Source organism: Suricata suricatta, chromosome 10 (assembly GCF_006229205.1).
Source record: "Suricata suricatta isolate VVHF042 chromosome 10, meerkat_22Aug2017_6uvM2_HiC, whole genome shotgun sequence".
NCBI classification, from domain to species: domain Eukaryota; kingdom Metazoa; phylum Chordata; class Mammalia; order Carnivora; family Herpestidae; genus Suricata; species Suricata suricatta.
The window spans coordinates 63744983-63770042 of NC_043709.1; the positions used below are offsets into that span (position 1 = coordinate 63744983).

At 42.2% G+C, this 25060-nt stretch overlaps 1 protein-coding gene and 2 long non-coding RNA genes across 10 annotated transcripts in view; 2 read left to right on the forward strand and 1 right to left on the reverse strand.

The window, feature by feature from the left end:
- Positions 1 to 7619, forward strand: part of LOC115303855 — a 10871-nt gene extending 3252 nt beyond the window's left edge. For 2 of the 4 annotated variants that reach the window (XR_003914269.1, XR_003914271.1), the window contains exon 3: positions 3151 to 3427. This is a non-coding gene — a long non-coding RNA (uncharacterized LOC115303855). Of the gene's footprint in view, positions 1 to 3150; positions 3428 to 6831; positions 6999 to 7548 lie in introns of those variants that run through there. The other 2 variants (XR_003914270.1, XR_003914272.1) reach the window with 2 other exon arrangements.
- LOC115303856 lies at positions 1991 to 12712 on the reverse strand. The gene is made up of 4 exons (XR_003914273.1): positions 12611 to 12712; positions 3946 to 4200; positions 2753 to 2815; positions 1991 to 2073 (listed from the first exon to the last, which is right to left on the reverse strand). It is a non-coding gene; the product is annotated as an uncharacterized LOC115303856 (long non-coding RNA).
- A 250-nt stretch (positions 12713 to 12962) lies between these two features.
- The window catches only part of FMNL3 (formin like 3), a 54613-nt gene continuing 42515 nt past the window's right edge, over positions 12963 to 25060 (forward strand). For all 5 annotated transcript variants that reach the window (XM_029955069.1, XM_029955072.1, XM_029955068.1 and 2 more), the window contains exon 1: positions 12963 to 13383. In XM_029955069.1, coding sequence (XP_029810929.1) covers positions 13258 to 13383 — 126 coding nt within the window. In that variant the 5' untranslated portion in view covers positions 12963 to 13257. The remainder of the gene's footprint in view (positions 13384 to 25060) is intronic.

A 25060-nucleotide genomic window follows, 5' to 3' on the forward strand; every position in this document is an offset into this window, starting at 1 on the left:
ACTCTGAAACTTATGTCTATAGGATCATCCTAAAGCCCTAAGACCAGGTCTCACTTTAAAAAGGCATCCAACTACTCTTGGCCGGTACAGTATTCCTTTTGGAGAATCAGGTGAGACTGAGTCTCCAGGGTGGTGCTGATGAGCCTATTTGTGGTCACATAGAAGATGAGTTAAGGCCTCTGGACTACAAACAGAACTGCAAGTCTTGGACTTGAGTCATGTGTGTGGGTCCCTGTGTTGATCTTCTCTCAGTATCTGACTATGGGACCATCTGTAGTCCATAGCACCAGAGGACAGTAGGGTGGCAACAGGCTTCTTTTCTCTTGTACATCACCATATACCACTAGCCCCACTGTCTACCCCCTCCACTGGCACCCAGGCCAGTAACTCCATTCCCTCCAAGAACCCTGGGACATAAATCAGGCAGTCATCCAGGAGTAGCCCCACCTTCTCCTCCAACATTATTTCAAGGTGCTTTTTTTAAAAAAAAAATGTTTTTATGCTTTTTATTTATTTTTGAGAGACAGAGACAGTGCGAGCAGGGGAGGGTCAGAGAGAAAGGGAGGCACAGAATCCGAAGCAGGCTCCAGGCTCTGAGCTAGCTGTCAGCACAGAGCCCGACATGGGGCTTGAACCCACGAACCATGAGATCATGACCTGAGCTGAAGCCAGACGCCCAACCGACTGAGCCATCCAGGCGCCCCTTGAGGTGCTTTTGAGACTGTCACTTCACAGTACCAACAGGCCCTTTCCAACTGATATCTTCCTTTGCTTCTGAATGATGTTGTGAATAAAATGCCCTCCTCATGTCAGTCTTAGGTCATGCCATATGAAACATGCACAAATGGCATCGTTCCTCTTGCTACACCCATGGATCCCTAACACATATTCCCTGTTGGTGGTGGTATGTGGAAGATGGCAATGTGGTCAACCTTGAAAGGAGTCACAGTCTGGGAATGCTGTGATTATAGTTTATAGAATACAGGAGAAGACATGATTGGAAGAGGTGTTGTTCCATGTTGATGGTATAAAATTCTGAATGAAAATTTAACATGACCATACAAAAAATTATTGTTCAAAATTTCCTGCATATTGTGAGTAAGACTTCCATTTGTGGCCATCATCAACAGAGCACAGTAACGATTTTTGAGAGAGTCATGGGCAACACGATGAATGATAAAGCATCATGAATAATGATATAACCAGGAGTAAAATAAATAGTATATAAGAACTACATAGACAAGAATATCTTTATTGTTTGAATATAAAAAGTTTCCAAAGAGCCATGTATTGTATTAACAGTGTTACTATGGTTTCTCCTGGTAGGAGATATGAAATAAGCCAGGAGTGCATACTTGACAATAAAGAACAGGAAGAAAACATGGGGAAGGGGTAGGAAATAGGTGAAGGGGATTAAGAGGTACAAGCCCATACTCCTAATCATTAAGCTGTACTGCCTCTCATTGTAAAATTGACATATATTGCTTATGTAATTTTGTAAAAGTGTGTGTATGTGTGTGTTAATTTAATAAAATCTTTGAAAGAAAAGGACAGTTGTACCTGACTTTAAGTGCTAGGGACGTGTAAAATGGTGGGGAAGAAGGTGGGTAGGTGGCAATAGATTATGCATTCCAGAAATTGGCAAATGGGATGTGGCAGAGTTATAGAGGAGATAGAAAGCAGGCTGAATTCCTCAGCCTAGGGCAAGGGAAAAAAGGAGAACAAGGAAGGAAAGAGCAAGCTGGGAATGACTTGGGGACCTTGGTCTAAATTCAACCTTAGGAGAGTCACTATTTTCCTGACAAACAGAGATAAACATGGCTTCCCTGAAGTCATTTCTTTTTTCTGTATCTCACACCTTTCCTTGTCTACTTTTACAACCTTAAATACCTCATTCTGATCTCAAATGCCCTGACCTTGTTCGCCCCAGTGGTTATGAGAACGTGCAGCTCACAGAAAGGAAACACATTAAAACCCATATCATCACTTAGAAGTGTGTGTATTTAATATTCCATTTAAGATTCCAGAGGAGGCTTTTCACTTCCCAGATCTCATTTGCATGTCCACTGACATCTGAAGGATAAAGGAATAAAGAAAATTGAGTTTTTCTTTTCTAATCTCAGTATTATGGACTATTACTACTGTAGACTGGCAAGAGTAAAATAACTAAAAAATACAGCTTGCAATATTTTTAATATCAATTCAGCCCCTTCTAACTTTGGAAAGCACTGATAACAATAACAAGAGTATTGGAATGTTTTACTCTTGGGGTGCCTGGGTGGCTCAGTCGAGCATCTGACTTTGAATCAGGTCATGATCTCACAACTCGTGAGTTCAAGCCCCATGTCAGGCCCTGTGCTGATAGCTCAGAGCCTGGAGCCTGCTTTGGATTCCTTGTATCCTTCATACTCTGCTCCTCTTCCACTCACACTCTGTCTCTCTCTCAGAATAAACAAGTATTAAAAAAATTTTTTTTAAAGAACACTTTACTCTTCTCAAAGTAATTTTCCCACTGTTATTTTACTTTGCATAATAACTCAGTAAGAAGATAATGCAGACCTTATTAATCTCATTTTACAGATGAGAAAACTGAAACCCAGATTAACTTAGTTTCCTCAAAGAACTATCATAGATGCTTCATTCTTGGAAGTAATTAGCTCTTTCCATTTCACTGTGGACCTTCACTGAGTTTCAGATCAATCACTTCAGTATTTCCCAGCATTCTAATGTCCATATTCTTCTATTTCCTTACCATTTCCAAACCCCAAACACTTGGCCAGCCTCTTCATCTGCTTTTCCTGGTGCCGCTTCTGTCCTGTAGCATAGGAGAAAAGGTACCACACCTGTATAACAATTGCTTACTTACTACATTGACTCCTGTATGGCTGTTCACAATGGATGATCCAAATCTTTTCTTCATCCTTAAGGCATTGATATACCATTTTTCCTTGCCTTATGGCGATGGTTTTCAAATAGGTCCACACATTCTCTGAGACTTCTCCCTTCAAGAGGTGGAGTCTAATTCTCCTCCCTTCAGTGTGGGTTGGACTTAATGACTTGCTCCTAATAAATACAGTAAAGTGGAAATGATGAAGACTACGGAGACTGTATCATAAAAAGCACTGTGGCATCCTTTCTGCTCTCTCTCAGATCACTCACGGCCAGCTGTCATGTCAGGAGGACACTCAAGCAGCTCAGAGGAAAGGGCCAGGTGGTGGCCAACAACTAGCAAGGAATTGAGGCATCCTGCCAATAGCCACGTAAGTGAGGCTTCTTAAAAGCAGTCAAGATTTCTGGTGACTGGAGCCCCAGGCAGTAGCTTTATTGCAATCTCATGAGAGACCCTAAGCCAGAAGAACCCAACTAAGCCTGTCCCCTATTCCTGACTCTTAGAAACTGTAAGATAATAAAGTTTTTGTTTGCTTGTTTCAAGCCTCAGAGTTTTGGGTAATTTGTTAGGCAGAATTACATAACTAATACTCTTACTCAATCCTTTCCTGATTCCAGCTGAAAATGTGACAAAACTTGAGGGTCTCACAGCTTGGGCACATGAGGGCATTAACCATTACTGTAAAGAGGGGGCTAAACAGTGAGGAGATCACATGGAAGGACTAGGCACATGACCCTCATTCTAGCTGATTAGTGGCAAATGGATTGTAAGGGAACAAGAATGGCATCCAAGAAGAGAGTTAGGTATCAGGACAGAAAAAAAGACAGAGAAAAAGGGCTTGGCTAGGAGTGGACACTTGTGAAGATGGAGTGAAGCGCATGGATACTTCCATCGTATGAAGAAGTTTGTGTTTTGTGTATGTAGAGGGCTGGGGCGGGGAAAACAACCTGGCTTCTGTCCAAAATCACTTTCTTCAGGCACCAATGCCTTCTAACTGCTAAATCTAAAAATCAAATGGCCTTTTTCTAATCCTTTTCCTTGAAACTGCTACTTACTTTGGCTTTGCTGGCACAGCACTACTTGGTTTTCCTTCACCTTCTCCTTCACTGTTCCATTTCTGCCTTTCCTTCTGATTCCTCCATAGCTATCAGCAGCAACACACCCTTGGAGTTATTCTCAACACTTCTCTCTCTCTCTTCTTTCTTCAACAAATATGTATCAAGTCCTTAATAGGCATCAGATTCTATGTTAAACATTAGAGATGTGCTTGTGCAAATTGGTATCACCTCAGCCTCTATGGAGTTGTCACTCTAGTGAGAAAGACAGATGTCAAACAATCAATCACATAAGTGAATATATAAAAGGAGTATAGGGGTTTCTTTCCAGTTCAACTGTCTCTGCTTTAATTTTTTAATAGCATTATTTAGGTATAATTTACATATAATAAATTGCATATATTTAAAGTTTACATTTTCATGAGTTTCGGCATGAAATCATCATCATAATCAAGATAATGGACATGTCTATTATCCTCCCCCCAAACTTCTTCATGTTCCTTCATAATCTTTCCTGTCTTTACCCTCCCTTATTCCTAAGCAACCCCTGATCTGCTTTATATCATTGTAGACTAGTTTGAACTTTCTAGACTTTTATATAAGTGTATTCATACTGTATGGCCATATTGTTTGGTCTCTTTTAATCAGTATAATTCTTTGAGGTTTACCTATCATTATAGTATCATAGTTCTTTCTGTTCTTTTTATTATTCCATTGCATGGATTACCATAATTTATTTATCCACTCACCTGATGATGGGCATTGGGATCTTTTCCAGTCTTTTGCTATTCCAAAGTGCTAAGGACATTTGCGTGCCAGTCTTTGTGTGCCCATGTGTTTCCTTTTCTTTGGAGTAAATACCTAGAATTAGAATGACTGCATCACATGGTAGGTGTATGTTTAACCTTTTAAGAAACTGCTTAACTGTTTTCCAAAGTGGTTGTACCATTTTACACTCCCAACAGCAGTATATGAGAGGTCCAGCTTCTACACATCATCACCAACACTCACATCAGAGTTTTAAAATTTTAGGTGTGTAGTAGTATCTCATTGTGGTCTTAATTTGCATTTCCCTAATAACTAATGATATTGAATATCTTTTCATGGTGTTAATTTGTCATTCATATATCTTCTTTAGTGAGTGAGCTGTTCAAATTTTTTGCCCATTTTTTTAAAAAAATGGACTGTTTGTTTTCTAATTATTGATTTTTTAGAGTTATTTGTATTTTATGAATACAAGTTCTTTGTCAGATATGTGATTTGCAATATTTTCTCCTGGTTTGTGGCTTCTTTTTACTTCTCCTAACAATGCCTTTTGGGGCACCTGGCTGGCTCAGTCAGTGGAGTATGTGGCTCTTGGTCTTGGGGTTGTGAGTTTGAGCCTCATGTTGGGTGTAGAGATTACTTAAAAATAACAAAATTTTAGGGGTGCATGGGTAGCTCAGTTGTTTAAGTGTCTGACTTTGGCTCGGGTTGTGATCTCATAGTCTGTGGGTTTGAGCCCTGTGTTGGGCTCTGTGCTGACAGCTCAGAGACTGGAGCCTGCTTCAGATTCTGTGTCTCCTTCTCTCTCTGCCTATCCCCCATTCATGCTCTGTTTCTCTCTGTCTCAATAATAAATAAACATAAAAAAATTTTAAACAAAATCTTAAAAATAAGCAAACAAATGAACAAATGATGCCTTTCAAAGAGCACTAGTTTTTAACTTTGATGACATTCAATATGTCAATTCATTATTTTACCGATCGTGCTTTTAGAATCATAGCTAATAAATTTTGCCTCACACAGGTCACAGAAAAGGGCAAACAATAGCCTGAAGGAACATACTAAAGGCACCAAGACCAAAGACTAAATCAGCCACTGGGGCAGGCATTGGGCACAGTGAGGGGGGAAGGAGGAAAAGACCCAGTTGCAGGTGACAAGACTTTGGGTGGCTTTCAGACTAGCAGATTAGTTAGCATTCGGTGTATATTCCTATCTCCTTCTGGTGTGCAGAAGCTGAAAAGCTAAGAATTATGTTTCTCAGAATGCCTCGTAGCCAGTCAGGTGTATTTGGGTGAGGTTTAGAAGGCAGAAATGAGACAAAGGCCATTGTACTGCTACTTTGGCTATTTCTCCTGGTTACTGAGATGTGATATATTTGTATAGCAGGGATTCAGTGATGTCTCTAGCTTTGTAAATATTGAGAGGTGATTGCATCAGAGTGTAGCAGCAGCAATGTCCTGATCATAGCTTCGAGATCCCTGGATCACACTTGTAGCCACTTGTTCTTAAACCCAGTCATCAGTGAAGACCTTCAGATATACCACTCCCCTGACTGGGGCAGAGGTAGCAGCTTCCTTGGAAGAGTTTCAGCCTCCTGTGGGCTCTTCTAGACTTTCTAGCTGATTTTATAAGTACCTGTGTCCTAGTATCCTTACAGTACTTAGAGGGATTTTTGTTCCCTTCATTGAACCCTGAGTGATACAAGAAGACAGATTGTATCTGGGAGGAGTGATAAAGAACAAAGGGACTGCCATTGTGTGGGAAGATTGTGACAATATATGAAGACATTCATTTGTTCAAAGAGCATGTAACAGACATGAAGTGGGTGGTATTGCTAGGTATTAGGAATATCTACCTGCCCTGAAGGAGCTTACACAATTTGATGATTTCATGGTATAATGACAGAGATATGTTGGGACACTATGTGCTCACAGACATGTTCTCCATTAAACCTGGGAAGTCATAAAAGAGGTGACCCGTAAGCTTTGTTTTAATGGATGAGTAGGAATTAGCAAGCAAAGAGGGAGGGAAAGAGCATTCTATCTGTAAAAGTGTAAATCATTAGGAAAAACTTTAAAACATCTGTGTTCACATCTCCTCCTCCCCCACCGACCTTCCCAGGAAAGAGAAGGAAATGTGTATTTCTCAAGACTTCAGAGGAAGAGGCTAGGAATAATGTGAGAACTTCCTCAGTGGAGAGGACACAGGTGGAGGCATGAGTCTGAAAATGTTTTGACTAAGGAGGTGGAAGCAGTTGACCCAAGAGAGATTCTTGGCTTCCTTAGAGATTAAGGGTAAGGCATCCTCAAGCTGGCCTCAACTTTCCAATCTTCTTTATTCCCTTACTTTTCATAAGAGAATTAGAATGGCATGGGATTTTGAAGGCAAGCCCAGGTTCAGTACCAGGGTCACCACTTTTAGCACATGGCTTTGAACATATTATTTAACTTCATTTAGCCTGTTTATTCATCTATGTAATGAGGATAATGACAATATCCCCCTCGTACAGTGTTGTAAAGATAAAATCAGATAATGGATGTGAAAAAAATACTGTAAATTATAAAGCACTGTAAAAATATTAGTCATTATTATCTAATATGTATAACTAAGTCTTCTTGATTCTGTTTCAAGTATATCTCTGTTACAGAATGAATTGTGTCCTCCCCAAATTCATATGTTGAAGCCTAACCCCCAACGTGACTGTATTTGGTGATAGGGCCTTTAAGGAGGCAATTAAGGTTAAAGGAGGTCATTAGGGTGTGGCCTAATCCAATAGGACTGGTGTTCTACTAAGAAGAGGAAGAGACACTACAACCCTCTTTCTCCATGTTTGAACAGAGGGGAGACCATATAAGCTCATAGTGAGAAGGTGGCCATCTGCAAGTCAAGAAGAGAAGTCTCACCAGAAACCAAACCTGATGGTACTTTGATCTTGGACTTCTAGCTTCCAAGACCGTGAGAAAATAAATTTCTGTTGTGTATGGCACCCAATCTGTAGTATTTCATTATGCAAGCTAATGTAATCTTTCCCTGCAACTTTATTTCTCTTCATTCCCCTGTCCTGATTTGGTCCAGACCCTTCTGTTTTCCTTATTAGCTCTGCAGACCTTTCTGTATTCTCAAATACTGATAAAGGAATCTTTCCAAAGACCATAATTAAAAACCATCTAGGATACAGAACTACCTACAGCATAGAATAAACTCCTGAGCTGAGCACAACTTGAACTTGATTTGATGTGTATGTCTAGTATTGTCTCCTGTCCTCTTGCTACACACATATCCTATGCTTCAGCCGCACTGAAATTCCTACGATTGCTTAGACATCTGTGCTCTTTTACAGTTCTCTATTTTGGCCTGTACTTTTCCTCCTTCCTGAACTGCCCTTTCCCCTCCTGATCACCTTCTTATCCCACTGTCTTACCTTTCCATCTGGCACATCTATTCATCTTTCAGCCCTGGCTCAAGTGTCATGTATCCCCAGAAGCCCCACCCACCGCTTTACAGCTCTACCCTCAGTTCTCTTGGGAACATTTTGTACATCCATCTATTTCAACATATATCATACTGTTTTGTAAATATTCTGAGACTGTTTCCTACTAGACTGTGAGCACCTGAAAGAAAGAGACCTAGTCATCATTGAATCTTCCTTCACACTTAAGAAACAAAGGAGGTACTGGATACATATGTTTTAAATAAACAAAAAATCCCATGGTCCAGACAAGACACAGATACAGAATTAAACAATAGAAAGCAGTAGAGGAACCATGAGTTGTGAATCCAAGTATCCTGCATGGCCCCAAGGCACAATATCTTGCATGTAGTAGACCCTTGGTAAATGTTGTTGAATTAAGTTCTAAGTGAAAAGTAGCGATAATAAGACTTATGATCATTTAAATCCAGGAGAACCCCAGGACAGGACTTAAAACCTGGTACCCACCAGTGTAACACCAATGATTCCATCTGATGCCTTCAGACTCAGTTCATATTCCTTCTTCTCTCTACCTTCTCTTTCCTGCCTGTGAGCTCTTATTCATCTTTGTGTCTCTCTCTCTATCTACTGGTATCTAGCCAGATGCTTTGCACATGATAGGCAAACAATAGGTATTTGTTGCATTTGGTTAAAAACCAAAGATTGTGCTGAACCTGGTTGGGATTTGAATAGGCTGCATGGAAGAAAGCAGAAATCTAGATCAGGGGCACAGCAGGAGTGTACTAATTCTCTGTTACTACTTTAACAATTTACCACAAATGTAGCGGCTTTAAACAACACAGATTTATCATCTTACAGTTCTAGAGGTTAGAAGGCTAAAATTAAAGCGTTAACAGGGCTGTGTTCCTTCCAGAGGCTTTAGGGAGAAATCTGTCCTTGCCTTTCTCAGTCTCTAAAGGCTGCTGCACGCCTTGCTTGCATTATTCCTGTTTCTGCTTCTGTTGTCAGGTCTCCTGTTATTCCAACCCTTCTGCCTCTCTCTTAGAAGGACCCTTGTGATTACACTGAGCTACTCAGGTAACCCACAATAATTTTCCCATCACAAGATCTTTAACTTAATCACACCTGCAAAGTCCCTTTTGCCATGTAAAATAACATATTCACATATTCTGGAGATCAGGATGTGGGCATTTGGGGGAGCCATTATTATGTTTAGCACAAAGAGCAAAGTTGAAGATATAAGAATGTACAACTAATGTTTGGAAATTGATCTTTCCAGCTGAAGCAAAGGGTTCATAAAATATTAGAACCAGGTAAGATAGGAAAAGTAGGTTGAAGGGGCGTTGGGTTTTAGAGATGATATAGACCTATAGATCTGAATGCCAGAATAAGTTTTGGCTTTATCTTATATAAAGTTAGAAAGGCTTGAAGTGGGGTAAGCAGAGAGTTAACAATGAAAGCAGTAATCTAACAGACTCCAGAAGTCCCTAGAGTATATAAATTTGATGGTCAAGCAAAACCAAAAATACACGATTGGAGACCAAAAGACCACACCAGGGTAAATACACTGATGTTTACTGTCTTATCAAGTCTCTTCTTTCTGCTGGATGTTGCTTGGATCACTGTTAAAAAAAAATGATTGATGAATTATTTCCCTTTTGATTTCTCAGTTTTTTGTCTAGTAGAAGTATTCAGTCATATTATAACTCTTCTGTCCTAGAAGAGTCTGCTACAGCAGTTGGGAAAGTATGTGTTCAGGGTGGAGGGGGCCGGGAAAGAGGGGATAAGATGTGAGTTGATTGATTTGTCCAACTGTTTGGAAGAGACTGGGCTTCATGGGAGAGAGTTTCACTGGTCTGAAAAGATAGGGACTCCTCCGCTTTTTGGTTGTTACTGACAGAAACTTAATGTAGGGGCACCTGGCCAGCTCAGTTGGGAGAACATGCAACTCTTTTTTTTTTTTTTTTTTTTTATGCAACTCTTGATCTCAGGTGAGTTCAAGCCTGAAGTTGAGTGTAGAAATGACTTAAAAATAAAATCTTAAAAAAAAAACAACTTAATGCAGACTAACTTGCAAAAGATAATTTACCATTTTTAAGCAGCATCTATATGCTGCTGATTTCCAGAATGATACTGCCAACCGGGATCTCCAGACTCATTTATATCCAATTGCCAAGTGGCTACCTCTACTTGGATGTCCAGTCAGCAAATCAAACTCATCATGGCTAATGCCTTATTCCTAACCTTCCCTCTCTGGTTCTCCCTCAACAAACTTACTCCTTTCTCCATTTCAGTTAATGAAGACTCCAAGTCCCCAGTTGCTCAGATCAAATACTTTGGAATTTTTGGTGAATTTGGGTGAATTCTTTTATTCATCCTCCAAAACTGCCAAACAATTCTATTGACTCTACTTTCAAATCCATCAAGAATCTGACTATTTCTGGGACACCTGGCTGGCTCAGTCAGTAGAGCATGTGACTCGATCTCAGAGTTGTGAATTCAAGTCTCACATTGGGCATGGAGCTTAATGAAAGAGAGAGAGAGAGAGAGAGAGAGAGAGAGAGAGAGAGAGAGAAAGGAAGGAAGGAAGGAAGGAAGAGAGAGAAAGAGAGAAAGAAAAGGAGAAAGAAAGAGAGTTAGAGATAACTATCCTTGTCTCTATAGACAAAATGTGGCAAGAAAAAACGTTTTTAAAAGACTGATCATTCCTCTCCATCTGCACAGCTACCCTGGTTCAAACCACCCTCACTCACCGGTACAGAGGATCCGAAGCAGGCTCTACGTTGACAGTAGTGATCCTAATGTGGGGCTTCAACCCACAAGTAACGAGATCATTGCCTGAGCCAAAATCAGACACTCAGCTAACTAAGCCACCCAGGTGCCCCATTTAGTTTGTTTCCAATGCAAAAACTATTATAATCCTGTTAAAACATAAGTTAGGGGGTGCCTGGGTGGCTCAGTCAGGTAAGTGTCAAACTCTTGATCTCAGCTAAGGTCATGATCTCACAGTTTGTGAGATCCAGTCCTGCATCAGGTTCTGAGCCGACAGTGTGGACCCTGCTTGGGATTCTCTCTTTCCCTCTCTCTCTGCCCCTCCCCTGCTCATGCACACACACACACTCTCTAAATAAATAAATAAATAAATAAATAAATAAATAAATAAACAAACAAAGATTAAAAATCCCACATAAGTTAGATCATATCATTCCTCTGCTCAAAGTCCTCTAATAGCGATCTATCCTACTTTGAGAAAAATCGAAGTCATTATGGCAGCCTACAAAGCCCTACACAGTATGATTTCTGGTTACTTTCTGATCTTATCTTTTACTCCTCTTTCTCTTGTTCATTGCATTCCAGCCATACTAGCATCCTTGCTGTTCATCTAACACCTGAGGCATAGTAGGCACTTGCCATCCTCTCTGTCTGGATCATTCTTCCCCCAGATATCTACATGGCTTACTCCCTTACTTTCTTCAGATCTTTATCCAAATCCAAATGTCGTCTTATTAGTGAGGTCTTCTCTGACCATCCTATTTAAAATTTTAACCTCTCTTCCATCTCTATCCTTTTTTAGTTTTAGTTTTATTAACACTGATCCCTAACATCTGTATATTTTACTTGTTTAGTTGTAAATGTAAATTCCAAAAGGGCAAGATATATGCCATTTTTGTTCACAGATATATCTTTCAATGTATAAAACAGTATCTGATATATAATAAGCCTTTCAATAAAAATTTGTTGAATAAATGAAAAGTCAAGGTGATAACTTCAGGCACGGTTGGATTCAGGTTTTCAGCATGTTACTAAGAACTATGTCTCTGTCTCTTAGCTTTGCTTTCCCCAGCAGGCTTGAGGTGTGATGGCATGATGGCCACGAGCAGCTCCAGATTTACATTCTAACAATCCAGCTGCCCTAATGGAGAGTATCTCTTTCCTGACTGTTCCAGTGAAAGCCTTGGAAAGGAGCCTTATATTTAGGGTTTGGGTCAAGTGTTGATTCCTAAAACAGTCTCTGAGGGTAGGGGAAGAAAATACTGTGACTGGTAAGGCCTGGGTCATAGGACCCCTTGGAAAGGGAGTGAAGTTCAGCTCTATTTGGACTGAGAACAAGGGATTGGTGGTTCCCTAGGAAAGGGGGTGTTTATTATTTGAAGAGGAATGGAAGCTAGGATAGCAGAAACAACAGACGTCATCACATCATCAGTGATGACCCACCAGCAGACCTACCCCAGAATAGCATTCTTCTCCTGCACTTCCATTTTCATGTCCAGTTAGATCAACCTCTGAACTTGGTAACGGTCTCTCTCTGTCAGTTAAGGTCTTCCTCATCCCTCAGTGTCCAGTTCAAGTAAGAGTCCCTTAACATATACGGTCTCTCTCCATATCCTGAGCATTCTAGTTGTTTTAGCATCCTACTTTTCTTGTAGTTAACTTTACACCCTATGACCTATATTTTACTTATTTGTATACTTTACGGGCTCCGTGTAGAAAAGGGCTGGGTCCATTTCCCGGATGTCCAAGCAAGCGCCTCACACCTTCGGCAGCTAGGGTGACTAGATTAGTACCGGGGCCGCCAGGGCGCGCTAGGCGCCAGGCGCGAGGCCACCGAGGGGCGGGAGGCGCGGCGATTGGCAGGTACGGCCGTCAATCAGGCGCGGGGGCGAAGAGGGACGCCCGGGAGGCTGTGGGCGGGAGGCGGGCCCTGCATGAATGGGGCGCGCGGGCTGCAGTCAGCGCACGGGGGGGAAGCCGGAGTCTCTGCCGGGAGTGGGTGGGAGGAAGCGAAGTGGGGGGAGTCAGGGAAGGGAAAGAGCGCGAGGGGGCGGGGAGGGGCAGCGGTAGGAGCTGCGCGCCGAGAGCGGCGAGGCGGTTGGTGTGAGCTAGAGCGGTGGCCGCCGCGCGGGTCGCTTCGGTGCCGCTGTCCGCTGCGCTGCCTCCGCCCTCGCCGCCCGCCACCGCCTGCGGGATCCTGAGGAGCTCCCAGCGCCCCTTACGGGGCAGAGGAGTCGAGACTAAGGGAGCCGGCGCTGAGGGAGGAGCCAGGTCGGAGCTGCCGAGCCCAAGGCCCCCGGGCGTGGAGGTGGGGGGGCTGAGGCCCCCGAGGGGGCCCTGCAGCGATGGGCAACCTGGAGAGCGCCGAGGGGGGTCCAGGCGAGCCGCCTTCAGTCTCGCTGCTGCCGCCGCCCGGCAAGATGCCGATGCCTGAGCCCTGTGAACTGGAAGAGAGGTTCGCCCTGGTGCTGGTGAGAGTTGAGCCCAGTCCCTTCCCCCTCTTACCGCCCCCGAGGTCCCAGCGCCCAGGGTAGGACTTTGCCCGGTTCCCCCATCCGGCCCACCCCTTAAGGGGGGGCTTCCGACGGACTCCGTGCCTTCTTGGCAACCTCAGAGCAGCCGCTGGCCGCCCGACAGCCCCGTCGGGGACTTCTCTACCGCGGCCTCAACCGCTGGACACTATGGAGGAGGGAGCCCTCAGCCTGGGACCTCCCCAGGATCCACACTTCTCCCTTCCTCCCGGGTCCCTGGAATTCTCATTTCTACGTCTCTGGCTGGTGCGGGGGAATTCAGAAACTTGGGGCCGGTCCCTTCCTCAGCCTAAGTCAGGGTTCTCTGACTGGGGAGACTGCCTCTCTTGTTAACATGGAGGCTTCCCAGGGAGTGGGTCCCACTTCTAGTCCAGACCAGATGTTTGGGGGGAAAGGAGGGGGATGCAGAGGGGGTTGGGAGCTCTTGAAGGGGGTGGAATAAAGAGTGATGCCATTCTACTTATTTTCAGAATGGCCTGTAGGCATCCTGCAAAGTTATAGTGGATTTGCCTAAAAAGCTGAACATGTGGATAAGCCATTTCACCAGTGTATTTTTCCAATTGAAACAATACACAGACTATCCCGCCTCCCTTTCTTTTCCTTCTTTTTATGTTAAGCCCTGGTGGATGGTTTGTGTTCTTTGCCAGTGCTTCTTTTTAGCCTTTCTGTGGGTTCCCCAAAGACCTGTAGAGATGAATTTTAAGCTGACGTTGGGATTCTCCTTTGATGTGGGAATTGGACATTGATGTCAGTGGTCCTGTAGATAGGGCTGGTATCACTGAGATGGAGCCAGAAAACATGTTGGAGGTAAAAATTAAGTTTTGGAGAAAGAAAGTGAACTAGGTGACATAACGTTTTCTAGTAGAGGTAAACCTTTGAGAAACTTGGAGAAATAGTTCTCAGTTCCTCAAAGAACTCTCTAAAGGGGTTAATGCTGCTGTTATTGTTGGTATGGCCTGAAGGGCCGACTTTGCCTTTGCCATGCGGAGGGAATAGTTGTGGACTTAGCAGCCTTATTGGATTACATCTGCCTTGGAACAGGGAGATTAGATCTGTTGGCATCAGTGGGACTGTCTAGAGATCCTGGCCTCTCCAATGGTGGAGAGCCTGACATTAGCCCACTGGCACCACAGCCAACTAAAAGAGATTCCAAGGCGAAGTGGTGTTACTGTCACCTCTCTGCTGGTCAGCTCTGCGGAGGGCCAAGGGATCTAGGCCACACATCCTGTGGCCTCTGCATTTCCCTTAGCCTCCTCAAGGGGATGGGTGAGTCAGTGATTACTAATAATGCTGTAGCCAACTCAGAGGCTGAGGAGGAGAGATTGGGATTTGGTGCCCTTGAGAACAAGAGCTCAACTGTTGGGGAAACGAGTGGGAGGGAATCTGTACTCCAGTGGGGGTGTGAAAACCCCCCAGTGAGCTGGCACGAAGTAGTTACAGAAAATGGAGAGAAAGGGCTGGTTTGAGGTGGATTGGGTGGGAGCTGCCTTAGGTAGGGGCTGCCAGGCCTTTGGTTGTGGGAGCTCGGAACTAGAGTCAATAATGTCCTCATTGGAGCTTGGTTGACAAGTTTGTTTAGTTAGCTGGCAAATTGATGGCTTAATATCCACAAAATGCACGTGGTATCTTGATTACTAACCAGAGCACCCAGAGAGTACAGGTCAAGCCAGAGACAGGACCACCCACTTGCAAGTTATACTTTCTGTATAAAGTTTTGATTTGTTTCCTCTTGGCTTTTGTTTGGGTCCTGTTTCTGTGTGCCTGAGTTGCTGCTGATGGGGGGTTGGGACAGGGCAGGCCAGGGCTAGTTAGCTGTCTTATGGGAGGAGGGGATTTTACCTCACTTTTCCAACACAGGAAAATCATGCTTTCTTGGGAATTTGAGTTCTTCTCTGGGGGCTTTTAAAGAACTCTCTTTCGTCTGCTTCTGAAACATACCCTTTTTCCTATCCTTCTTTCTACTGTCCTACTGTGTGGGAACAGTACTAGCTGTTGGATATTTGAACCTAGAGCAAGCTCAGGTGTATTTCTTGAATAGTCAGGAAAAGCATATTATAGTAGTAGTATAGTAGAAAAAGTAAAGGCTGTTTTAGTAACTGTTAACCTCTCTAAGCCTCATCTATAAATTTTATAGATTTCCTTATCTAGAAAATGGGCTAATAATTTCTGTCCTGGTAGGCTTTTGAGAATTAGTTGAGCCATGTATATAAGGTTCTTGGTACCCAGTAGGGACTCAATATAGATTAGCTTTTTTTCTTGATTGTGAGTCAGACAAGCTGCTCCTTTCTTACTTTTTTCTTTCCCAGATCATCAACATCACTATGATTGATTTGGCTTATGAAAAAGCTATTTGGGAGTTTGTTGAGGTGATATTCTGGTGTCCTGGTTAAGCGTATGGATGGATTTTCAAGTCAAAGTAGACTGAAATACTGGCCTCTCCACAGTCTGTAGTTAGAAAAGCGTTTGGACTTAAGCAAGTTGCTTAATATTTTTGAGTCCCAGTTTCTTATAAATGGAGATAATAATGGTATTTGCCACATGAAGTTATTTTGTGCATATAATGAAACTGGAAGTCAAGTACTTAGATAGAGTCTGGCATCTACTACTATATGCTCAGTAAGTGATAGCTTTTAAATTTGTAGCTCTCAGCAGTGACTCAGATCTGAGATCATTTGTATTCCTAAAAAGGATTTTAAGTTTAGAAATCTGATGAAACTAATTACCCTATTCTATATAGCTAGACTCAGGATATGCCTTTTGCTGTCGGATGGAGGGCTTCCCCTAATTCCAGTGTATCTGTGGAAACTCCCCCCTGAAAAGCACACTGGCTGGGAAAGTTGTATCATTGTGAGTCAAGACCACAGGCTCCCAGCTTTCTGGTGTAGACACATGATCTGACCCACAGCCTCTCTGCCCAGATTGGAGAGCTCAAGGTCTGAGGCCATGAGGTGATTTGTTCAGGACATTGATGGCAGGAGTCCTAACCCAGCCCAGTGCCCTAATCCATCGCTTCCCTACTACTATGCTGGGATACTGATTCCCTTATCCCTGGGGGCAGCTGAGGTCCCTGGTTGGTCACCTCTGATTGGGATTAGTTCCACCATTTGTCCCATGTGCTGTACAAATAGTATTATTTTCTAGGAGTGCTCTAATATGAAAAACAGTTGTGAATCTGTGTTATGCTGTTTCTTTGGGTTCCTTCCTTCCTTACCCTGAGCAGCAGATCTTATTCTGTTGAGTACTGACAAGTTTAGGGATGGTGCAGCTATTGGAGCTTCTCCATTAATACCAGAATGAGAACCCATCTCTGGTCTGATAAAGTCCTAGTCTGTGTTTTGGTCCCAACTAGATTACTGCCCAAGCTCAGTTTCTCAGAAGCTAGTATTTTGGCCAGTATTGGCCTTTGCTTAGATAGAGAGGGGAGGCAGAGGGCTTTAAGAGCTTTGGAAGGATGGCCGTCTGCCCTTGTTGTGTTTGCAGCCTCATTTTTCTCTTTCCTGACTTATTACAGACTTGAAACAGAGTCTTGAAGGCTCTGACGCCAGAAAAAACCCTGGATATCCCTCAGAAGGAGGCTCTCAGGGCAGAAGGGTGGGGTTGTATGACAGAGCCTGTCCCTGCCATGAGTCCTCCTCTCACATTTCCCTGGTGATGACTGATGGCTTGGGGTTTTGCTGTAAGTGTAGCATTGATGTGGGAGCTAAGCTAAACTAGGTGCTAGTTGTCTAAGAGGCTTTGAGGGGCTCCTTTGACACAGAAAGGGGCTGGGAAAAACTTGAACTAAATATCAAGTTCCAAATGGCCATGTGGAAATTTTTTCCCCAGCCCTGGGGAATGTGGTGAATTAGTTTGGGCCGGAATAGGACATGGGGGAGGGAAAGGACCCTTGACAGGAGCTGGTCAGAGGAATCCCTTTGCTTAGAGACCACATTGAGAAGACCTTAGGAGCCTCATTCCCTTGACCTTCCCATATAACCTTGCCTTAGACTGGGGGAAATGTGTGGGGTGGGGGCATAGGACTGATGGAGTGGACTTCTTGTCATTTGGGAATGTTTTCTTTGCTCAGAGGGAGTTTCAGCTTTTTTTTTTTCTTTCTTCTCTTAAAGTAATCCTCATTCCCTAAGAAAAGTATGGGTGATTTAGAAAGGAGAAAAGATTAGAGATTTATAATGAAGAAAAACATTCACATTTTCTCTAGTTCCTTTACCAAATGGAGCCAGTATGTTTTAAAACTTATCATATTTTTTCTCTGCATAAGTTTTCGTACAGTGTTGTAATATTGTTATATTTTTTTTAATCCAGTCTAGGGTGTTTTTTTGTTTGTTTGTTTGGGGGTGGTTGGCTTTGTTATTTCACTAGTTTCTCAAGCTAGTCATTGTAAACATTTTTAAATGCTTGTACAGTAGTGCCTCAAGTGAAGGTACCGTTGTGTACTTAACTGTTCTGTTGTTGGACATTTAGGTTGTTTGCTTCTGTTTGCCATCACAAACAATGCTTTGATGAACATCTTGGTGTACAAAACCCTTTTGATATTTAGAGTTTACCTTAGGATAGAAACCCAAAATTGAACTTGCTAGGTGGTAGGATATAAAATTTTTCAGGTCTTAAGTACACATTGCCAAATGTTTTTTAGAAAGGGAGTAAGGTATGTGAGTGTCTCAAAGGGAGGGAGGAGGATTGAGAATAGCTTCTTTTCTCCTGATTATGACGATAATACATGTTTGTTAAGCAAATTTAGAAGTTAAAAATACACCAAGTATAAACTGTGTAAAAAAGAATAAAGAAGAAAATCAAGGGGCACCTGTGTAGCTCAGTCGGTTAAGTGTCCAACTTCAGCTCAGGTCATGATTTCATGTCCATGAGTTCAAGCCCCTCATCGGGCTCTGTGCTGACAGCTCAGAGCCTGGAGCCTGCTTCAGATTCTGTGCATCCCTCTCTCTTTGCCCCTCCCCCACTCACACTCTGTCTCTCTCAAAAATTAATAAATGTTAAAAAAATTAAATAAAAGAGAATAATCTTTTGTAAGATTATACAAAAGTGTAGTCTCACCATCTACTATTAATGTTTTGATGTATTTATATGTATTTTAACAATTAGGATTATACTATACAAATTGTTTTGTAAACTGATTTTTATTTTACTATCTTTGGCATTTTCTCCTTTGTTTAAACATTCTTCAGTATTATCATTTCATGGCTGGATAGTGTTCCATAGTACAATACTTTCTTACTGCTTTATATTTCTCTTTTTTGCAACTATAAATAGCACTGTGAAGACTATCCTGTGTGCAAATATTTGTGTGCATCTCTGATTATTTATTTAGGATAAATTTCTAGAAGTGTAATTATTGGGTCAAAGGGGATATGCTTTTTAAAGTCCTTTGAGAAATATGCTTCTAAAAAAGTTGTACTAGTTAGCTTTTTCACTGATAGTGTGCATCTCTCCCTTTCTCTGTAAGGTAAACATTATTGGATGTTTAACATTTTAAAAACTTTGCCAATTTTATTAATGAGAAATGGTGTCTTGTTTTACTTGGCATTTTTCTTTCAACATTTCATCAGAAGTGTTTTGGCCATCTTTTGTTTGTGATTGTTGCTCTCTGTTGGGGATTTATTACATACTCGTATTTCTATGTAATAAATGTATACATTTCCACATTTTCATTATATGATTTTTTCACATATGGAAGAGCATATTATGTAAGATTAATATAATAAAAAAATGGACACTGGTGTATCTACTGTGGAGTTCTTGGAATTGCTTCCCGTCCCTAATTTCTTCTCCCTGCTGTTTTATCTGGGATGAAGAAACCTTTAGCTTGGGACTTGTTGGGTCTGGTACAAGTCTGCAGCTGGGACGGTCCAGGTGGCAGCCACACCAGTGTTTCAGAGCTCTGTCTGTGGGGAAACAACCGCTACAGCTGGTGAGAACAGGAACTGGTCGTGGTGGAAATAGCTAATCTTCAATGAAGTGAAAAAAGAAGCCAAGGTGGAAAGGAAATGAGACCACAGATCCTCCCCTGCCCCTGAGGTTGCCTGGGAAGGCTGGTTAGAGCCAGGGCCCTGCTTCTGTGGTCAAGACCAGAGTTCCGCCCCAGAACTGACTGCGGTGGGCCCTGGGGACAGCAGCACTGGCTGCCTGAAATCCGTGTGTTAACTGGTCGGCCAAGCTGGTCACCTCCATTCTAGGGGGACATTTCTCCCAAGTCTGAGCTGAGCTGAGCTGAAGCAGTGCCAGGCAAAGGCCGGGGGTTCATTCCAGTTCGGAAATGCACTTCAGAGAAGAGGAAGGACCTTTTCCTTTGAAGATAAGAGAGGGTGCTGTCTCCACACAGCCCTACCTCCCTGCCCCCCCCCCCCCCCCCCCCCCGGCCCTGGCTCCTTGCTGGGTACTTTAGTGCTCCCTCTTTGAATAGCACCAGTTGAGAATGTAAGGGGTTTTGTCATCCGTGACAAAGTGTGTTGCAGAATATAGATGAACTGAGCAGCTAGAATTCCTGGGTTCCCAGTTCCAGTCTCTCTTTTGCCTCCCTCAGCACAGCCACATCTTTGTATATTGGTTTCCTTCCACAAGGGAGAATGAATCATCCAAGAAAGACGTAGGGCTGTCAAGCTGCCTCTCTGTCCTTGAGATACTCTGGTTTTCTTTGCCTCCCTCCCTGCTCTCTACTCTTTTCATCTTTCAGAATCCTCTTCTTTCCAGGTTCTCTCACCTTTTCTGTCTTTCATCCCCTCATAACAAAGTTGTGGGGTGGGAGTTTGTGTATTGGGTAGGAGAGGACCTGGATAGGGTTTTTTGGAAGCACTTTTTCCTACACCCCCAGCTTTACTATTTTCTCTCAGTTTTTTACATATTTCTCTCAGTTTATGGAGTACTCTGAGGTCCTTGAATGGTGTTGTAAATAATGTTCAGCACCATAAGGGGCTAGCAGAATTATTTACATGATGAATTTTGCCAGTAGAGGAAGAGTTTAGGTAGTTTACAATGTGATGGTTCAGTTCGTGTCCTTATCTCTTCCTCCTATCCCCTCTTCATTTCTTTTACCTCCTTCCCTCCCTCACCCAGAGTGGGCTAGTAGTCTTGCCTTTGGTTCCCTAGAAGCATTAACAGAGCGGTATATATTCTCTTTTTCCTACTTGCCCATCAACTCAAGACTAGACTAGAGAATGCTGTACCCTCCTACAGTTGCTCAGCACTTCTTTAGGTAAGAGACACGGGTGAGCCTGGTGTTTGGTACTTCAGGAGATGGTTATCTTGTTTTAAGAACTACCTACCTACAGCTTATAGCAGAGTAATTTCTGCTCAGTTTTTACAGGCTTCCTAGCAGGGAGTTGGGGAGCCAATCCCTAGATCTTCCCGAGTGTTTCTCATGAACCTTTTTAAAAAGCATCTATTCTGTATGGAAGTACCTGGTTTGAGACTCTTGCTGGCTCTTGCTGATCATTTGAAAGGAAGAGCATCAGTTTTGGATCAGAAGACTTTTTGTTTTTCAAGTTTTTATTTAAATTCCAGTTACTTAACATACAGTGTGGAATCAGAAGATGTAGATTCCAATCCCACCTTATTTATTTTTTAAGTGTTTCTTTTGGGAGAGAGGGAGTGCACGTGTGTGCATGCAGAATGAGGAAGAGCAGAGAGAGAGAGGGACAGAGAGAATCACAAGCAGGCTCAGCACTGTTGGTACAGAGCTTGATTCAAGGCTCAATCCCATGAACTGTGAGATCATGACCTGAGCCAAAATCACGAGTCGGGACACTTAACCAACTGAGCCACCCAGGCACCCCTCTGATACTACTTTATAGCTTTCTCCCCTCTCAGCTGAATGACCTTCGCCAAAGCCTATAACATTTCTGAGCAAATTTCATTCTTTATGAAATGGGTGATGATAATACCTATCTTAGAGGGTTTGGTGGATATTTATAGTAGAAAGCATAGTGAAAATACTTCAAACCTGTAACAGTTCTACAAAGAAATGTTTGTGGCATATACATTACCCACTACACCAGCTTCTCTTCCCAGTAAATAAAAGTGGTTGTCACGTGTAGGAGGTATGATCCCAGGAGGGAGTTTTTGGAAACAAGTGAGGATATTTTGGTTATCACACTAACTGTTGGCACTTAGTGCCTGAGGACCAGGGATGTTAACTATCTTACTGTGTGTGGGTCAGCCAGTAAAGAATGACCCTGTCCACATGCTGACAGTTCCGCTGTTGAGAAGCAGCATCTACTAATCTGTACCTCCATTGTCTTGTGTCTCAGTTGGGGACAAAGCTTCAGGTGCAGCAAAAGTGAAGACAGAACCATAGTTTTTGGTATTTTATTGATTTTCCCTGTTACCTCTTTTCCCTGGACCTCTTTTGTGACTTCTGTCTTTAGGTTTAAGGCCTGATTCCCTGATTTCCTCTGTGCTTTGGGCCCTACCCTAAAACTTACCAGGGAGCAGTGTGGGGTATGCATACTCCACTGCTGACTTTTACCCACCCCAGTTAGCTCCTCAAGCCAGTGTAAAACTTCTTTTAGGTTGTGAATGTATTTGAGAGATCTTTCAACAATGCTTCTGAATCTTTTGGGTAAGAGATCCTTTTTCAAATCTGATTAGACATGTAACCCCTAGTGCTCCCTGCCCTAATGCATATGTGCACACACAGTAGTTTGGGAGGTTAAAGCTTGTTCTTGGATCTGCTTAGGAATCTCTGGCTTTGAGCCTGGAGGAATTGGAAGGTAGAGCTGGGTGAGTACAAGATACAGGTACTCTTGATGTTTTCTAAGGAGAAGAAGCCATGGTCATCAGGTCAGATAAAATGATGTCTCTTGGTGGTGGTTCCAAACAAGAGAGCTTGATGAAACTTGGCTGACTCTCATTCAGAGAGAGATATTCTGGACCCTGGACATTTTGACTTAGTTTTGATTAAGGACCCTGTGTGGTGGGGTCTGCCCTTTTAAACTACACCCTCAACCTCCAGGAACATCTAGGTAGAGATGACAGAATGTACCATGACAAAACAGGGAACCAGTGGCATCCTTGCCGTGAGACCCAAAGGTTAGCTCATGTCCTGTGTTTGGAGGTAGTACCTGCCTAAAATGGCAACTACCTCCTTCAGGCCTAAATTATCTGGGAATATCCAGGCAGTTGGCTTCCCAGGGTGTGCCTGAGAGGGAACTGTGAACAACCAGTCTCTAGCAGTTTCTTTTGTGCTTAAATCCTCTTGCTTTCTACCTTACAACAGTTACTACTGCTGCTGCTGCTACAACTATAAGACTTTTATATGACCTATATGTTTTTTGACTGCTCAGAATATTTCATAGTAAAATCTTTGAAGAAAATTTCAGGTCTTTTAGGGGCCTTATTATGAAAAAAAGTTTTTTTTTTCAAGACAACATTAAAAACATTTTTTTTTTCTGGGTAGAGTCTCCCATCTCATCCTTAGAGGAATAGCTCAGTTTCTGGTTTCCACCAAATGCCTCACTTTAACTTGCATAGGTTAAGGAAAGAGAATTAACATTTGTTGGGTATATGCCACGTGTTTTACATGTGTTATATCAGTTAACTTGTCAACAACTCTGTGGGGCATTTATTTCACTTCTATTTTATAGGTAATGAAACTAGGGCTCAGAGCTGTTAACTAACCTAGAGAAGGTCTCAACTTAAATGTCATTTACTTAGAGAAGCCTTTAGCAAAAATTTTCAGTTAGTTTTTTTTGTTCCTGTTAAAAGGACTGCTAGAAATACAACTTCTAAAAAGGTTTAACCTTTGATTGTGTATATAGATCTTTTATAGTTTTTTTTTAATGTTTTATTTATTTTTGAGAGACAGCATGAGCAGGGGAGGGTCAGAGAGAGAGGGAGACACAGAATCTGAAGACAGGCTCCAGGCTCTGAGCTAGCTGTCAGCCCAGAGCCCAGCACGGGGCTTGAACCCATGAACCATGAGATCATGGCCTGTGCCGAAGTCGGACGCTTAACCGACTGAGCCACCCAGGTGCCCCTATATAGATTTTTTTTAATGCATAGAAACATTCTAGAAGCATACAAATAGAGCTAATAAGAGTGGTTATCTCTGGGATGGAAGGAGGGAACCACATAGGAAGGAACAGGAAAGTCCAAGGGAATTTAATTTACCTTTATCTACAATTTTTACATTTTTTACAAGGAGAATGTACTTATATGTTAGTTATGTAATTAAAAGTTCAAGGAAATAAAACTATTCTTAATCACATGAGAAGTCAAATATACACTTTTTATACTAATCATCTAGTGAAATTTTAGAGATTGATAATGTCTGTGGTTTTCTTTAATGATATAATAATACACTATTAATGGTAGGGTAATTTAATAGAGACATTTTATAGTCTATCAATTTCAAATGTGCATACTCTTTAACCAGGCCATTTTCTAGAAAACCATCCTATAGAACTGTTTATACATGTACATGAAGATACATGTAAAGGATCCTCAGGGCTGCATTGTTTAATAGTAAAAAACTGGGAACAACCTGATGGTCTTGTTTGTGCCTAAATCTATTTCTCTTCCATTCACCTACTCAAGGCAAATGCTGGGATTTATCCTTAATTTTTTCCTTCTCTCTTTGCCATACCCTATCAGCAAGCCCTGCCAATTCCATTTCTAAAAATATGTCTCAGATCTACCCATTCTATCTCTTCTGCCACTGCCTCAATCCAAGCAATATTAGCTCTTACTTGTATTGTATACAACCAACTGGCCTCCCAACTTCTTCTATTGCCCCTTTCTCCATCCCCCTGTTCATTCTTCATAAAGCATCCAAATTTAAAATCTAAATCACATAGCATCTTTCCCCTGCCTAAACCTTTAATGACTTCCTTTTGTACATACCAAAAAGCAAACTTCTGGCCTTGGTCCTTAAGATCGTACATTATTTGGTCCTGCTGACCTCTTCAACCTCATTCACCCTCCTGTTTACCAAGCTCCATGTTGGCCTTCTCTCATTTCAGTACAGGCTCCTTTCTGTCTCAGGGCCTTTGCATAAGTGGTTTCCTCTTCTGGAATGCCTTTTCCCTGGATCTTCAAATGACTCGATCCAGCTTATACTTCAGGTCTCAGTTAAAAAACAAAAATGCCACCTATTAAAAACAAAAAGCCACCTCTCAGAGAGGCTTTCTTCACTTATTATTCTCTTAGCATTATCTTAGCATTTTACTTATTTCTTTTGTATTTTTTATTTTTAAATCATTTGTTGATTATTTATTTATTATCTGTCTCCTGAGCCTGTTGACTCCATGAGGGTGGAGACTGTATGTATGCTTATCATCGTACAGCCAAATAACTGGCACTGGGTAGGCTCTCAGTAAATGGCTGTGGCTGATGGGAATCTCCAAGCTGTGTGTGTTTGTGTGTAAATATAATCATCTAAGAAAGCAATTAAAAGAAGACTGTGTATAATGCTTTATAAGTCACACATGTTTATATGTAAACATACAGAAAAAAACGCCTGGACGAATCAGTACCAAACTGTCAGTTGTGCTGACCCTTGGAGGGGAATGGATAGAGTTGGAGGCTGAACAGTGACTCATTTCTTATTCTGTAAGCTTTTGATTTGATTGAATTTTTTTTTTTACATATGTACTTGTGTATTTATTCC